Source organism: Carcharhinus amblyrhynchos, chromosome 7, assembly GCF_965287045.1.
Source record: "Carcharhinus amblyrhynchos chromosome 7, sCarAmb.v2.hapA, whole genome shotgun sequence".
NCBI classification, from domain to species: domain Eukaryota; kingdom Metazoa; phylum Chordata; class Chondrichthyes; order Carcharhiniformes; family Carcharhinidae; genus Carcharhinus; species Carcharhinus amblyrhynchos.
This window is the reverse complement of record NC_137330.1, coordinates 110,722,775-110,740,244: the sequence shown is the minus strand read 5'-3', so window position 1 is coordinate 110,740,244 and position 17,470 is coordinate 110,722,775. Positions and strand designations below refer to the sequence as shown.

Genomic DNA, 17,470 nt, shown 5'->3' with positions numbered 1-17,470 from the left:
AGAAATGTAAGGGTAGATGTGAGGGCAAATGTTTTGCTCTGTGATTGGTATGACCTGAAACACTACCTGGTGATGGAAGCAGGCATTTATTTCAAAAGGAAATTGGTTGGGCATTTGAGGCAAATATACTTGCAGGGCTACAAGGAAGAGCACAGGAATGGGACTATCTGACTTTACCAAGAGTTGGCATGAAATTAATGGGCTAAAGGGTTTTGTGTTCTAATGAATCTGGAACTCAGGACTAGGGTGCATGTGTGTTTGAAAAAGTGGGAACAAAAGTCATCATGAGATCACTGAGAGTTGAAAGCTGAGTATTGCTGCTGTATTTCCCTTGTTAGTCGATGTTAGGACCCCTGCTGTTGATAATTGGTGTACAGAGCATGGTTTCAAATTTTGCAGATCATACAAAACTTGCAGGTATAAACTGTGAGGAGGATAGTGAATAAGTTCAAAAGGACATAGGTTGATGGAATGGGTGCAAAAGTGACAGATAAAATTTAATGCGGAGAAGTGTGAAATAATTTAATTTCTATTGTGTCTCCGCTTTCTTTGAGTACAATTCTAAAGAGAGTTCAAGAGCACAAGGCTGGGTGTTATATGTGCATAAATAATTGAAGAATGAAGGATACATAGGAGCATAGAGAACAAAAGCGCATTAAACTTGCAGAGCACTGGTTTAGGCACATCTGACATATTGTGACATTGACGCATGGATCTGAAGGCATTAGAAAGGATGCAGAAAAGATTCACGAAAATGATTCCAGAGATGATGTACTTCAATAAACTTCAGTGGATTGGAGAAAAGAAAGCCGAGAGGAGATTTATAGAGATGCTCCAAATCATGAGATGTCTGATCAGAGTAGAAAGTGAGAAACTTCTAATTGAAAAAAAATCAAGAACCTGAGTGGATAGATTTACGATATTTGTCAAAAGAAGCAATGGTGACATGACAAAAAGCCTTCTTTTTCTTGCACACAGGATTTGGAATGACTGCCCAAGGTATAGCTTGGAACAGTAAGGAAGGAAAGTGGACTAAATCGGATTGGAGATGGCAAAGGTGGAATTAGATAGATAGTTTTATGTTCAAATGGACCATTTAGCAGGCTTGTACTCCATTTGCTGAAAGGGAGGAAAATAACTGATAAGAGAATCTGTGAATTAGGGTATAACACATTAGGCTGTATATTGATAAACCAGGACATGTATTCATAAAACCTGGTAAGAAACCTTACAATAGCTTTAGAAGATTGAAACTGTTGCCCTGCTCAATGAAGAGCATTGCCATGGTAAGCAGTATTTGTGGAGTTATAATCCGGTGAGAAGGGATAGGATGACTCTCCTTTTTTACCCATTCCTCTTTTTGACTCAGCAGGTTTTTTAAAAAGGATATGTTTGCCAATTCAATGAGTGTCTAATTGTTTGCATTTTGTGACTAGAAAAGAAATAAACCGAACAGGTTTTCTTGAGTTTTAAAAAAGGAGACAGTGGTTTTGCTGTGCTTAACCTGTTCAAAGTAAAATAATAAAAACAGTCCAGCTTTCACACCCACTAAAAGTTTACATCACACACTAATAGTTTACAGAATGGAGGAATTAAGCAATTTAGAGTTGTGTAAAATTAAAGTCATTGAGTCATAGTCACAGTACAGAAGAGTCCTTTGGCCCATCAAGTCTGCACTGACAAAACTACACTAAATCTACACTAATCCTACTTTTCAGCACTTGGCTCATAGCCTTGAAATTACAACATTGCAAGTGCTCATCCATGTACCTTTTTAAAGGTTCTGAGGTTTCTGCCTCTACTACCCTCCCAGTCAGTGCATTTCAGACTCCCCCCACTCTTTTGGTGAAAAACCCCTTCTAAATCTCCTGCCCTTCACCTTAAAATTACACCCCCTCGTTATTGACCCTTTAAGGGGAACAGCTGCTTCCTATTCATCCTGTCCATACATCTCATGTTGTTCAAATGATTAGGTCTAATGATTTGTCCAATTATTTGTCTTCACCCAGTTGAGTACCCAGGTGTTTGTCTGGAAGCTTTGCTAATGGGATAGGAGATGGCCCCCTTTTATATTCTTGCAGGGCAATTGTTATGGTACAGTTTTGCAGACAGAGTGCCTCCATTTCAGTGGCTTTGGAATATAGAAGGAACAGTAATGCAAATATGCAGCCATATTTAACGATAATCCCAAGACTTTGGATTGTGGCCTTGTCCATTTTAAATCAGCCAGTAAATTCAAAAATCAATTTAAAAAGCATGGCTTCACAGCAGTGGAGTCACGTTCTCAGTTACAACTGTTGCCTTGCCTGTTGGAATATGATACATGCTGCAAACAGGAAGAGAGCTAGTGGGGTTTGTTGCTCAAATAGAAGTGGGAGTAGGCATTGAAACCTGGCCTCTTTTGGGAAGAGAAATAGGAGGATGATAAATGGCAATGGAGCTATATTATAATAGTCTTGGCAGGTTGGGCCAGCTGGGTGATGAAAATAGTAGGTGCAATAGTCCTACCTACTCTACAGAGACCATTTTGAAAGGTAACTAATGGATAATTAAGTATGTAGGCAATAAAATAAGTGCTAAATAAGACACACCTAAAATCGTGATGCTGGACATAAGCTTGTTAGGAAGTGGCTCTATTGTAGCTCTTTTGCATACCCAACAAGTAAACAAACTCAAATTAACTTAGGGACAAATTAGAAGGGGCAGCCCTCCAAAAAGGAAGGGAGGACGGCCCGAACAAAACCCAAAGTCGAAAGGAAACTTAAAAACATTAAATAAATATGTGATTGTAAGGGTCTATAACGCACCCCAGCCCCTGTGGTGCCCAGTGGGCACGGATGGCGTCAGTTGCGCCCATGGACACCGCATGCTCCCTCTCCAGGGACACCTGGCCGCGAATGTAGCTGCGGTAGAGGGACAGGCAGTCGGGATGGACGGCCCTGTCGAATGCCCGCTGCCAGTGGCTCTATTGTAGAACTGTGGAAATTCATATTTGTTTTAATGTAGGGATCGTAATAAAATATCTTCATAACTAAGTATGCCAATGCTGATATCTGTGCCTGTGTCGACACAGCTCCTGGACAGTTGTTATAGTAAGACCGTGGTAACCCAAGATAATTTGCTATTGTTATCGTTCTTTATCCATATCTACAATGTCATTTGAGATTTCAAATTAGAAACCATTTAAAATAGTTTCCCCTTGCCTAATTTAGGCTGCAGGAAAAAATACACGCGCAGTTTTAAATTTCTGATCACGACTTGTATTGACACATTGTTGCAAAAGTGGGAACAGATCAGGTGCCTTTAAAGGACTTTTATGAGGATGTCGATACATTACCTGAGAAGTATGAGAGTATACAGTGAATGGAAATATAGATGAACAGAAACCTAGGGGTTCAAATACATATTTGTTTGCAAGGTGTTTTGGATTGCTGCAGTCAATGATTGGCACATCTCCATGAAGACTTTCCAATGCCAGTTTGTTTTTGTGAGGATGGTCCAACTAGATTTAATTTCTTTATCAGGGAGAAAGCGAAAATCGGAGATCTGGTCAAAAAAGTATCTTTAACGTCTGTTGAGCAGGCAATTCAGGATAACTTCAATGCAGAGTGAGAACAGGAGCAGTAAGAATGAGTTGCATTTGTATCGTGCCTTTCAGGACATCAAAGGTATCTTTGCAGCCAGTGAAGTACTTATGAAGTGTCATCAGTGTTGTAGAAAAAGTGACAAGCATAATATTGATTGAGGGGTAAATTGGGCAAGACGAAGAAGGGCCCCTTGCTCTTCAAAATTGTGCCATGGAAACTCTTACACCTATCCAAGAAGTTTACTGAGATCACAGTGAAACATTTCAACTGAAAGGCAGTACCCTCGACAACGCGGATCTCCCTCACTGTAACCGTAAAGTGCCAGTGCAGATTTGAGCTGATATTTTTGAAGCGGGACTGGAATCATATGAGAATGTTGACACTGAGCCTTAAATAAGTGAATGTTACAGTTAACAGAATTTATCTTGCTCTTATATTAGAAGAAGGAGGCACAAAGTAAATAGAAGAAAAGGAGAAAAATGACGAGTTCCTCAGAGAAGCCACCAGAGGGCAATGTAAGTATGGGCCGCAGATTATTTAACAACTTTCTTATTTTCTCTCCATTCTCTCCTCTGTTAAAGCCAGAAATGGTCCACTCCTATTCATTCAAATCCTTTTTGGAGCTAAATGAACTATCTAATATTTTGAATTAATAAATCTAAACAACAGGATGAAGTGTCACAGAATTGTTACAGTCCTCTTGTCTGCACTGGCTCTTCAAATGAGCCATCTTAGTGCCATTCTCCTGCCTTTCCCCATACCCTTTGCTTTTATTCAGACGATCAGAAAAAACATTATTTAAATGGAGGGCGATTGCAGAACTCAGTGATGCAGAAGGATCTGGGTGTACATGAATCACAGAAAGGTTGGGATGTAGGTACAGCAAGTGACTATTTATTGCAAAGGGAATTGGATATAAGAGTAGGATGGTTTTAATGCAGCTGAAAAGGGGTTTGGTGAGATCACATCTGGAATACTGTTTACAGTTTTGGCCTCCTTATTTGAAGAGAGATTGAACAGCTTCTAACAATGAGAAGTTTCACTCTCATTCCTGGGATGGGAGGTTTATCTTAGGAAGAAAAGTTGAACAGATTTGGCCCATTGAATCACAAGAAGTATTACTTCTTGTCCAGAAACAATCTGGGAGAAATGCACAAGGAGGCAATTTGGCCACGTTGTATTGCATTGGCTCTTCATACGAGCATCACAATGCCACTCCCCTGCATTTTCCCCATGCCCCTGCACGTTGTTTCAATTCAGTGGCATCTAATACTCTCTTGAATGCCTTGATTGAACCTGCCTCCACCACAGTTCCAGGTAGTGCATTCTAGGCTCCAACCACTCGCTGTGCAAAAGTTCTTTCTCATATTGTATTTGCTTCTTTCGCAAATAACTTTAAATCTTTGCCCCCCTCATTCTCAGTCCTTTTATGAGCAGAAACAATTTCTCCTTATCTACCCTGTCCAGCCCCCTCATGATTTTGCACCTCTACCAAGTCTCCTCTTAGCCGCCTTCTCTTCAAGTAGAACCGTCACAACTTCTCCAATACATCTCTTAGCTGAAGTTTCCCATAATTGGAACCATTCCTGTAAATCTCTCAGCACTCTCTCATGTGTCCACATCCTCCTTTATAGTGTGGTGCGCAGGACTGTACACAATATTCCAGCTGAGGTCTAACTAGTATGTTCAGCAGAACCGCCTTGCTCTTGAACACTGCACCCTTATTAATAAAGCCCAGGATATTGAATGCTTTAGTAATTGCTCTCTCCATCTGTCCTGCCACCTTCAATGTCTCTGCCTCTGCACCCCTTAAAAATTGTACCCATTATTTTATATCATCTCCATGTTATTCCATTCAAACTACTTCACCTCCTACATCTGTCCACTCCAGCTATGTCCTTTTGAAGTTCTGCACTGTCCTAGCAGCTTCCAAGTGTTGTATCATCTGCAAACTTTGAAATTGTCCCCTGAGCGCCATGATCTAGATCATTAATATATAAGGAGAAGCAAGAATCCCAGTATAGGTCCCTGGGTAATTCTACTACAAATTATCTACCAGCCCTGAAAACATCCATTGACAAATAGTCTGTTTCCTATTACTCAGCCAGTATTGTATCCAAGTTGCTACTGTCCTTTTTATTCCATGAGCTACACCTTTTCTCTCAAGTCTTGTGTGTATTGAATGCCTTTTGAAAATCCATGTACACAACATCAATAGCATTGCTCTCACTGACTTTCTGTTATCTCTTCAAAATCTTCAGTAAGTTAGTTAAGTACAATTTCTTCTTTAGAAATCCATGCTGGCTCTTCCCAATCAACCCACATTTTTCCAAACTATTTACTTTATCTAGAATAATTGTTTCTGTAAGCTTCCTCACCACTGATATTAAACTGACTTGTCTGTAATTGCTGGGCTTACCATTGTAAACTTTTTTGAACATATCAGAATTTGATGTTTGTGAAAACAAAAGCCTGATTATTCAAAGTCATTTTTGGAGTTTAAATGAACATATGAATATTCAAAATTAAGAGCAGGAGTAGGCCATCCAGTCCTTCAAGTCTGTTCCACCATTCAATAAGATCATGTCCGATTTGACTGTAGCCTCCCACCTGTGCCCGATAACCTTTCATCCCCTTGTTTATCAGGAATGTATCTAGCTCTGCCTTAAAAATATTCAAAGACTGTGCTCCCACTGACTTTTGAGGAAGAAATTTTCAGACTCAACCCTTGGAGAAAAAAAATTATCTCCAGTTCTCTAAATGGACAACCCCTTATTTTTGAGCAGTGGTGGCTAGTCCTCACACCGGCCAGGTTAAGATCCTTCAGGATTTTTTATGTTTCAATCAAGTCACCTCTTTCCTAAATTCCAGTGGATACAAGCCTAGCCTGTCCAATATTTCTGCATAAGGCAACTTGCCCAATCCAGATATTAGTTTAGTAAACCATCTCTGAACTGCTTCCAGTGTACTTGCATCCTTCCTTAAATATGGAGACCAATACATGCCCAATACTCCAGATGTGGTCTCCCAATGCCCTGTACAACTGAAGCAAAACCCTCCCTCCTTTTGTATTCAATTCCCATCTATATAATATTTTGAGTAGGAATTTGATAGTTAAGGGTTTTGTTTTAGCTAAGAAATTTATTTCAATCAAATTTTGAATTGAGTGTAATACTTGTTGTGGCATGTTCTCACAGGCAACTGCAACTCTACCTTGTCTGACTGGCACATAAGAATGTCTGGTTCCAACTTTAATAAATGTGATCAAAATAGCACATGGGTACAAATGAATGAGCAATCTTCAAGATCGTAATGTCCTTTTCCCGTTTCTAATTTCTTGCAATCTTTGTCCCTTTGAAAAACAGTCGTGAACTATATGGATGCTTTTGAATGAAAAACACACAACTATTAAAAAGACTTGTGGAAATAGCAAGTGTTCCATGTATTGTTAACCTCTAAAAATGCCTTTTGATTGGGAATTGCAGAACTTTGAGATCTGTTACTTGAAAGGTGATCTGTTCTCGTGCCCAGAGAAGGATGCATTGGCACATTGCATCAGTGAAGATTGTGAAATGGGGGCTGGAATAGCTGTCTTATTCAAGAAGAAATACGGATGCGTTGAGGAACTGCAGAATCAGAGTAAGAGTGTAAAATTACAGAACTTACTTTTAATTGGCAAACCAACTGCATATCAATTTCTCTGGTGAAAGACAGTTTTTCAGATGCAGCAAATCCATAACCCCTTGTAAAGCAAATCAAGCAGCAAGATTGTTCAGAAGCAATAGAGTGGCCTATTTTCTAATGAATCCATGTTGGTGTTTATACTTCACTGTCTGTATTTCTCTCATATTCCATTCAATGGCCTTTAATTCTCTTTTGTTTGTCACCTATCTAATCTGTTCTTTAAATGTTTGCATGATTTCTGCTTCAAACACTTAACTCTGGTAATATCATCTATGTAAAACGTGTGCAAAAATTCTAAACTTTGGTCTTATATCTATGCCTGCTCTTGCACCCCACTTTCCATTCTAAATCAAGAGATTTTCACAGTAACTTCATTGCAGTGTTAAAGTAAGCTATTTGTGACATAAACAAATAAAGCATAATGATTAGTAGAATAGTTCATCCCCAAATATTCGGGAAAAGGTACAGAAGTCTGAGATCACGTACTAACCGACTCAAGAACAGCTTCTTTCCTGCTGCCGTCAGATTTTTGAATGGACCTACCTGATCTTCCTCTCCACCCTAGCTGTGACTGATACTATATTCTGCCCTCTCTCCTTTCCTTCTTCCATATGTATTCTATGAATGGTATGCTTTGTCTATCGTGCACAGGAAACAGTACTTTTCACTATATGCCAATACGCATGACTGATAAATCAAAAAACATGCTCGAGTTCTCCAGAATCATGATAAAAAGAAATGCCAGATTAGATGGAGGGATGTTCTTTGCTTAGAAGTTAAAAAGAGAACTTGGAGAGATGAATTGAAATACTAAATACTGGAAATAGAAATAAAAACGAGAAATGGTGTAACTGGAAAGCAAGTCAGTCAGGTGCTGTGTTAAAATGAAATACTGCATCTGTTGGGACCTCAACACATTACTGAGTTTTAATAAAGGATAGCACGAAATATGGAGAATTCACAAGTTAAGCCTAATTTTTTTAACCTAAACCATAAGGCTAATTGCATAATTAAGTGAAATTGCAGTTAGTAATGTCAATTTTATGGTTGAAGTACTCCAGGAAGTTAGGTTGACTCAGGTTAATTAGGCAATAGCTTTGTTGGTTTGGCATCAGGCAGATGGGAAGCTGCGATAATGTGTATGGATTCTGAATGACAGGGTGAGATAGACTTTTGGCCCTTTTCTTCCTGATCACAGCATGGTATTGATGCTTATTTCAGAAAAATCCATACTTCACACTTTGTCTCCTGGCTAGACAGAGTGCATGCTAGAAAAATATGTGGCACGGTGTCAAAATAGTAAGCATTCCTGCCTCAAAGCGCCAGGCACCCAGGTTTGATTCCAGCCCTGGGTGACTATGTGGAGTTTGCACCTTCTCCCTGTGTCTGTATAGGTTTACTCTGAGTGCTCTGGTTTCCTTCCACAGTCCAAAGGTGTGAAGGTTAGGTGGAGTAGCCATGATAAAAACGCAGGGTTATGGGGTTAGGGCAGGAGGATGGGCCTGGGTAAGATGCTCTTTCGGGGAGTTCGTGCAAACTTGATGGGCCGGACAGCTTCCTTCTGCAATGTAGGGATCTGTTCTACGGCTAGAATCTCTACCGTGAGGATGCAAGCACAGTAAACTTACAAGATGTTTGAACTCCTGTTTTGTTGCAAAAACCTTACAATGTAACAACTTATTGAAATCCAACACAATACAGACTACTTCAAATCCAGCAACCCTGATACCAAGTTAGCGAGGGTTTTCGGAACTTGCCAGTTTTCAGGAAGAAAAATCAGATTATCTTCAAATTCGGTAAATAACAGGTTCCGGAAAAGCAACTGGTATGATTACAAAACACCTTTAGGTTAGATGACCTTGTAACAGCTGATATTAAATCCAATGTGTGATAAGTGAGTTAATAACTATTTCACACTTCCCTACATCGGTGTGACCTGTTTTTTTTCCATTTGTTCATTCACGGGATAATCAACATTTAATTCCAATCCCCAATTGCCTTGAGAAGGTGGTGGCGAGCTGTCTTCTTGAACTGCTGCAGTCCGTGTGATGTAGGAACAACCAGAGTGCTTTTTTTTGTTTTTTATTCCAATTCAATCCAATCAAGACCAATTCAGAATCTCAGCAAGTTGAGACATTCCCGATCCAAGCTGACAAGATAGGGCTCTCACTTCCTGTCTTGGGCTTGATCTACATGATCCAAGCTGATTGGAGTAGGCATAGCTGCTCCTCCAAGGCTTGATCTCATTTGCATCTTAGCCAAAAGGCCGAGATGCCACTTATAAAAACTGCTTCAAATGAAGCTAAAATGTAACCTAATGACTTCAACCAAGTGCAGCATGTCCACACTACACTTGATCTTAGCCAAAAGGCCAAGAAGCTGATAAGACAGGTACTACACTTGATCTTAGCCAAAGGGTGAAAAATGGGGAAAAAAATTAATCGAGCTGAAAGTATGTTAAAAATGCGTTGTTTTTTATTCATGTAAGATTGTATATTACTGTTTAATAACTCTGAATTGACCTGGGCTAGCTGCAAAAGACAACTAGTGTCAATAGAACTTGGATAGCTTTTAAGAATCAAGTGAAACATTTGAATTTAAGCCTGTGGCCTTCTATTTGGGTGAACTTAATGGCATTGAAACTGAATGCAGGTACTCTGTACTGAAGCAAGATAGAAATAAGGTCGTGGCCCCCCAGGTAAAATGCATACCAAATATTCAAACTCATTGGATTCTTCAAGAATCTTTTGTTTTTCCTAGGCGAGTTCAACTGTGTTTGTCACATCTGAACTGTGTCAGGTTCACTGAAGTGTGGGAAGTGTCGGACCTGTGTAGCCAGTCAGTGCTCAGCAATGCCACAAACTTGAGCTGGAGCAGTGGGAGTCAAGGTTCACAGGTGCACAGGGAAAGAAATATTCTGTTTCAGACACCCCCTATTTTTCTTATTGTCGAATTTGAGGTGCTCCACTTATAGCAACTTTTATTGCAGTACAACTTGATGTCTGGGCACGGACCTTCCAGTATTTGGTAACAGACATAATCAACAACGTGTCATATGCATTCCGTTGTCAATTTTGACTACTTGATTCTAATTAAGGCATAAATTAAAACCTTTCATCAGCGGTGTTCTGGGAAAGCCCTTAATTGCTCCCAATGAAAATTAGAACTCTGCGTTGGAGATTAACACCATACATGGAAATAAAAACCTTTTAGTAGAAAACCTAACAGGTCACCAGTTAGTCAGAGACCAGATGTATGACTCAAATTGGGTATCAGGAAACCCATGGCAATTGCCTTGAAAGTTTGAACTTTCGATGGGCAGTTCTCTGTTCTCCAGGACCTTCCAAAAAAGATCTCGACTCTTGAGGTACAGTAGGAGATTTCAGACCTGGGTCATAAACCAGGAAACATTGGGCAGAGAATCCTAGTCCAACTTGTGCTGCATTGAAGTCAGAGCCTTTTAAGCATGTCTGGGTAAGTAAATTTTCTGCCTGATCAGCGTCAGCTGCAGTGCAAGGCTGATCAGAAGATTTCACAGTAAAAAGAACTTCTCCATACTTCATATAGCACCTATACTACCTCAGTTTGTATTGCATGTGTTCACTGTTTTAATAGTCATTATTTTATTTGTTTTGAGAGCTCAATAAAGCTCTGGGCTAAGACATGACCCATTAGAATATGCCAAACTGATAAGACAAATGGAAAGTTTGCTGAATTGAAAATGAGTATTTTCCCGTCATCACTAGTTCTCATTTGGTCCCTTGACATAAAAATAGGCTTTCAATTTCCTAATGTAATGATTAGTTGAATTGTTCTATGCACCTTTTGTTTTAGATATGTGAATACAATTTAATTGGTGATTTTTCTTTACAGAAAAGAAAACTGGGGAGGTGGCTGTGCTGCAGAAAGATCAAAGATATATTTACTATTTGGTAATTGATCCAGCCATATTGTAAATTGAGTCATGGGTTCACAATTTGCCATTTAAGTTAAAGATCATGGCCAATATAATTTGGGAAAAATATATTTTCACTTGGAAATCTTTATCACAGTGGTTAGCACTGCTGCCTCGCAGCGCCAGGGATCAGGGTTCAATTCTGGGTTTGGGTCACTCTCTGTGCAGAATCTGCACCTAATTCTCCTCCAGTCTACCCGAACAGATGCCAGAGTATGGGAACTATGGCATTTTCACAGTAACTTCATTGCAGTGTTAATGTATGCCTACTGGTGATGAATGAATAAATTGTAAACTTTAATTTTTCAAAATACATCACACACATTGTTTTAGCAAGAATTGGATACACTCCCAAACGATTAGTGAAGTAACTGCTATTCATCTTTTAATTTTGTTAATCAGAAGGTAAACTCGATAGAAATGTAGCGCTCGATCGCCATTTTAAAAACTGATGATTTAGTGGCACATGATTAGCACTGTTGCCTCACGGTTTCAGGGACCCAAGTTCGATTCCTGGCTTGGTTCACTGTCTCTGGAGTGTGCACATTTTCCTTTGTCTGCATTGGTTTCCTCCAGGTGCTCCGGTTTCCTCCCACAGTCTGAAAGAGCTAAACTTGTGGAAGTTCATGCTCCAGACTTGATTATGAACCCGTCATATCAGCCTTATTTACACTAATGACAGATCTGCAAGAGAGTGTGCAAAGTTCTGTGCCGTTTTGGCGAAGAACACTTGAATGTTTAATTCTCACTTTTTGGTGCTTTTAGTTATTGACCTGATTCAAAGATGACAACTTTGAGTAATGATCATAATATAAATAGTTTAAAGTTGTAATATTTTTCTTATCCACCTGATTTTTCTGACGTGCACGTGCAAGAGTAATCCAGTGTATTTGAGAATGAGCCCAAGAAAATTGCTATTTTAAATACCCCCTGGTCATTATTGTCTACCTTGTTGGCTGACAAATGATTTATTTCTTCTACAGATCACTAAAAAGGTAGCATCAGATAAGCCAACTTATGCCGATCTGCAGAGCAGTCTGTTGGCCATGAAGAACCACTGCCTGAGTAATGGAGTCTCGCGTATCTCAATGCCCAAGTAATAATGATGGAGAAGTTGAATTTTTTGCTTTTACTGAAGTTTCATTACAATTGCATTATTTATTATTCCAATCTCACGCTTTCTGACCTGTCATCTTCAACTCTCCAAACTTCCAGTTTTTCAAGAATTGAGATTCCAGGACAGTGTCCCATACTCAGTCTCACTCGTCTGCGATGCTGGTGCAAATTAATGTATACTAGCTTTTATGTTCTCCAGTTTACTGCATTCAGTGCCTCATCTTTATCAGATTTCACAATAATCTTGTGCACTCAATTTTTCCAAATTCTTTCAGCCTTTATCTCCTCACTTTCCCTTCCAACCCCCCCTCAACAAACACAACTTCTATCTTCTGACTGTTGCTTGTGCATTTCCGTCATTTTCTTTTGCCTCAGTCTTAATAGCAAAGCATCCAGCTGTTGTTTTTTCTGTAGTCTCTGAAGCCACTTCCCTAAATTTCTATTTCCTCTAAATGTTTCTGAAAAATGTATCTTTCTGACTAAACTTTGACATCTTTCCTGATCCTTGCTTCAATGCTTTGGCACCCACTTCCCTGTTTATTTCCATGGGAAAAAGTCTGACAACACCAGGTTTAAGTTTTAAACCTGGTGTTGTCAGACTTTTTACTGTGTTTACCCCAGTCCAACGCCAGCATATCCATGTCATTATTTCCACGGGAAGCATCAAGAGTGAGGACTTGAAGGCGTACAGATCCCTTGAAACTTGTAGAAGATCATAGGGATAGAGAAGGACAGGACCACAGGGAAACATTCCAATGGGATGTGAATATTAGAGACATTGGTGATATGAGTTGTTAAAAGGCTTGGAGGGGAGCTCTCAATATTGTTTGAATTTCTGTGCTAAACATAGTGGTGAAAGACCACTCTCACCACTTGAAATGACCTGTTGACTAAGCACATACATATTCATATAGCAACCATCAAGAGATCTCCAGAATAAGCAATTCTATCATGATCACTGGAAGATTAGGAGTACACAATAAGGAAAGTATGTATTTTCAATAACTGCGAACATAAGCTGGTAGTTCAGTTTTATACTGTTGTGAGCACAGATCATGCAATGAGAAATCACTGTGGCTGTAAAATAGTGTGCTCAGACTATCCTTCAGCTGTTATGTGATCGACTAGTTCAAAGGGAGTGGAGGTGATTTTTTTTAAATAAATGAGTTGTCTTTGGTTCAGTTAATTTTTCATTAAAATTGTAACTGCAGTTACAAAGGAGTTAGTGCCATACAGAGAATCCAATGAAATGTTTGTCACAACAGTAACTGTTTTTAAGAGGATTGTCATGTATTACTATAATCTGACGCTGGCATCGCCACATCATTACTGTAACTGAAACATAGATTTTTAGTAGATCCGTGGGAAAGTATGTTTCAAGTCAAATCAGTCTATAGGACTGGACTAATAGTCCTGTATGATACAAGCATGTGTATCATGTAGGCCTTTGGAACCTGCATCCATAACAATGTAGATGGGTGTTTACTTTTGAGTTTCACTGATGAGTTAGTTTCTGCCTTGGACAGCTGGTAGCTTCAGGAAAACTCTGGAATTTGCGATGCCATTTGTTTATTCCTTATTCACTGGCTCCCACTCTGTGTGCCATGTATTACTAAAAGCTGCCTTTGTTATGGCTCATTGAGATCAGCCTAGTTGTCTTAATTTGCAAATAAATTAAATAATTTATGCATGGCATTACAAGTTAAATCCTCACTATCTTATATAATGGGATTTAGCAGTTTACGTTTTAATTGTGCTTATTAACTCAAGATCTGGCTATACTTCATTGTTATAAACAGTAATGTTTTCTCTGCAGGATCGGGTGTGGCCTGGATAACCTGGATTGGGACAAGGTTTCTGCAATAATTCAAGAGGTTTTTAAGGATACAAGTACCACAGTCACTGTGTATTCTTTGTGAGGATGCTTATTATGACTTATGTATACTTAAAACACACGAGTGCGGGGACAGATGGATACACAATAATTACTTGGGTACTTTTTGTTATCTGTTTGATTCTCATCAGTTGGTTACTAATTGCTTCTGTTGATACAAAAGGTGGTAATTTTTGTTTATGACATATATATCACAATAAGTTCATAAGATCTGCAATGAAATTCATCCCTATTAGAGAGGGATCCTGTGAAATTGCCAGACTCATGAGTCTCAGATTTGTGCATTCTGCAATTTCTATAATAGATTGTCAGTTTTGGACTAAAACAAGTTGTTTCTATTTTGTTAGGAGAATTTCACCTCCATGATTTGAAATAGAAATTGTGATTTGCCAAAATGTCAAGCTTACCATTTGAGTGAGCCTGTTCATGTGTCCTTTCTGAATAAATTCTTTCTATTACTCTTCATGTTCAAGTCTGTTACTGGGATGCTACAGTTGCCGTGGAATTATTGTACTGATAATAATTTGATCTGTTATCATTTGACTTATTATTAGTTGCTTAGAATTTCACAGAACAAAGGTTTAGGTTCTGCGTGTGACTTCTTCCACCTTAATTCACCTCACCTCATCAATTCTGACCTTTTTTCTTCATGTACTTCATAAGAAATAGGAGCAGGAGTAGGCCATCTAGCCCTTCGAGCCTGCCCCGCCATTCAATAAGATCATGGCTAATCTGTCGTGGCTCAGTTCCACATTCCCGCCCTCTCCCCATAACCCTTAACCCCCTCTCTTATCAAAAACCCATCAACCCGCGTCTTAAAAATATTTAGCGAGGTAGCCTCCACCACTTCAACGGGCAGAGAATTCCAGAGATTCACCACCCTTTGAGTGAAGAAATTCTTCCTCAACTCTGTTCTAAACCACCCCCCCTTTATCTTGAGGCTGTGCCCCCTAGTCCTACTGTAGGTCGGTGCTGGGGCCTCAGCTATTTACCATTTATATAGATGATCTGGAGGAGGGAACCGAGTGTATGGTGTCGAAATTTGCTGATGACACCAAGATTGGTGGAACGGCAAATTGCGCGGAGGGTGTGGAGAGTCTGCAGAAGGATCTAGATAGGCTGGGCGAATGGGTTCAGGAACTGGCAAATGGAATTTAATGTTGGCAAGTGCGAGGTGGTCCACTTTGGTAGGAATAATGGTAGGAAGGATTATTACTTACGTGGAGAAAAACTGCAGCAGGCGACGGTGCAGAGGGACCTCGGGGTCCTTGTGCATGAGTCGCAAAAACCCAGCTTGCAGGTGCAGCAGGTGGTCAGGAAGGCGAATGGGATGCTGGCCTTCATCGCGAGGGGGATTGAATATAAAAGTAGGGAGGTCTTGCTGCGGCTGTATAGGGTGTTGGTGAGGCCGCAGCTGGAGTACCGTGTGCAGGTTTGGGTGCCGTACTTACGCAAGGATATTTTAGCCTTGGAGGGAGTGCAGAGGAGGTTTACTAGGCTGATGCCGGAGTTGAGGGGATTGAGCTATGAGGAGAGGCTGAATCAACTAGGCTTGTACTCATTAGAGTTTAGAAGAATGAGGGGCGATCTCATTGAGACGTATGAGATGATGAATGGGATGGATAGGATAGAGGTGGAGAGACTCTTCTTCCCTTCCCCTTAATGCATCTATGCTGCAACGCCTCCCTATAGGTTCCGCATTCTCACCGTTCTGAGTATAGAAGTCCTCCTGAGTTCCTTATTGGATTTAAGAGTGACCAACTTGTACTTATGACCTCCAGCTCATACATGCTCACAAATAGAAATTGAATTTTATCTATTTGTCACAAGTATGCTTACATTCACACTGTAATAAAGTTACTGTGAAAATCCCCTGGCCACCACACTCCAGAGCCTGTTCAGGCATACTGCAGGAGAACTTAGTATGGCCAGTGCACCTACCCAGTACTGTGGGAGGAAACTGGAGCACCTGGAAGAAACCCACGCAGACACTTGGAGAACGTGCAGACTCCGCCCAGACAGTGACTCAAGCCAGAAATCAAACCCGGGTCCCTAGTGCTTTGAGACAGCAGTGCTAACTGCTGTGCCACTGTGCTGTCCCAAGTGGGAACATCTATGGTCCCTTCATAATTGTAACAATCTGTACTGAGCCACTACTCGGAACCCCAGCCTGTTGAGTTTTTTCTGTACCCTCTCATTTCTGGTAATCTCCATTCTCCAATACTTTAGTTTGTTTTGTAATGCGGATACCAGTACTCAAAATTGTGGTTCAACATAATTTTTTTGCTTTTGAATTTTATTCCTTCAAAAATAAAAACTTGATTTTTTTTTTGCTACCCTAATCTCTGTTCCTAAATTTACTTCTGCATCCAAAATGCACTTCTACCCATGGCTTGGTTGATAGCATTCTCACTTGTTGAATCAGAAAATTATGAATACAAATCTCACTCCAGGACTTGAACACAACTATCCAGGCTGCCAGTCCAGTTTCAGTACTCACTGGTGCTGTCTTTCAGGTCAGACATTAAACCAAGGTTGTGTCTGTTCCCCTGAGTGGAATATCTGCTTGCGAGAATATTATCAAATAAATAGGTTGGACTAAAACCTGGTGTTGTCAGACTTTTTACTGTGTTTACACCAGTCCAACGCCGGCATACCCACATCATGGAATATCTGTTGCCATGGCTTTATTTTGGGATTGTTGGCTTTTTACTCTGCTGGAGGAAATAGTCTTTTGTTCAAAAGGATTGTGTATATGCTAACCCTTTACAAAGGTTAAGTAAGACCAAAACATAACGAGTTACATTCTCGAGACGTTTCACACTCATGTCCTCTCAATGATTGACATTGCTTTGAGGTAGCTCCTTATGCACATACTCAATATTTTCGGTTAATCCTTTACATCACCCCGCATCTTTTTCCCATGCTACTATACACACATTCCCCCAAAGCCTTCTCTTAAAGGGCAATTCTCTTTGGTATGTTTCACCAAGCTTCGTGATTGAACACAGAGCTCTTTCTGAGGTCAGTGAGAACCCTGTTGTTCTGGGGTCAGTTTGTGGAGGTTGTCACTCCTGGTTTCCCTCATTTGTGGTCTGTTAGTATGACTTTCTCTTGAGGTTCAATGTAGTCTGCCTATGCTGTTAATGGTTGTCTGCCCATTGAAATTAGGGCCTATCCATTCCTTTGAATGATGTCTGACTGTGGCTTGACAAGATATAATCTCAGTTGCTG

General features: G+C 40.0%; 1 protein-coding gene across 1 annotated transcript in view; it reads left to right on the top strand.

The window, feature by feature from the left end:
- The window catches only part of LOC145345205 (ADP-ribose glycohydrolase OARD1-like), a 37,632-nt gene extending 22,938 nt beyond the window's left edge, over positions 1-14,694 (top strand). Inside the window, exons 2-6 of the mRNA XM_080192948.1 lie at positions 4,028-4,102; positions 7,073-7,226; positions 11,145-11,203; positions 12,210-12,322; positions 14,159-14,694. Coding sequence (XP_080049074.1) covers positions 4,067-4,102; positions 7,073-7,226; positions 11,145-11,203; positions 12,210-12,322; positions 14,159-14,261 — 465 coding nt within the window. The 5' untranslated portion in view covers positions 4,028-4,066 and the 3' untranslated portion in view covers positions 14,262-14,694. The remainder of the gene's footprint in view (positions 1-4,027; positions 4,103-7,072; positions 7,227-11,144; positions 11,204-12,209; positions 12,323-14,158) is intronic.
- The last annotated feature ends 2,776 nt before the right edge of the window (positions 14,695-17,470 follow it).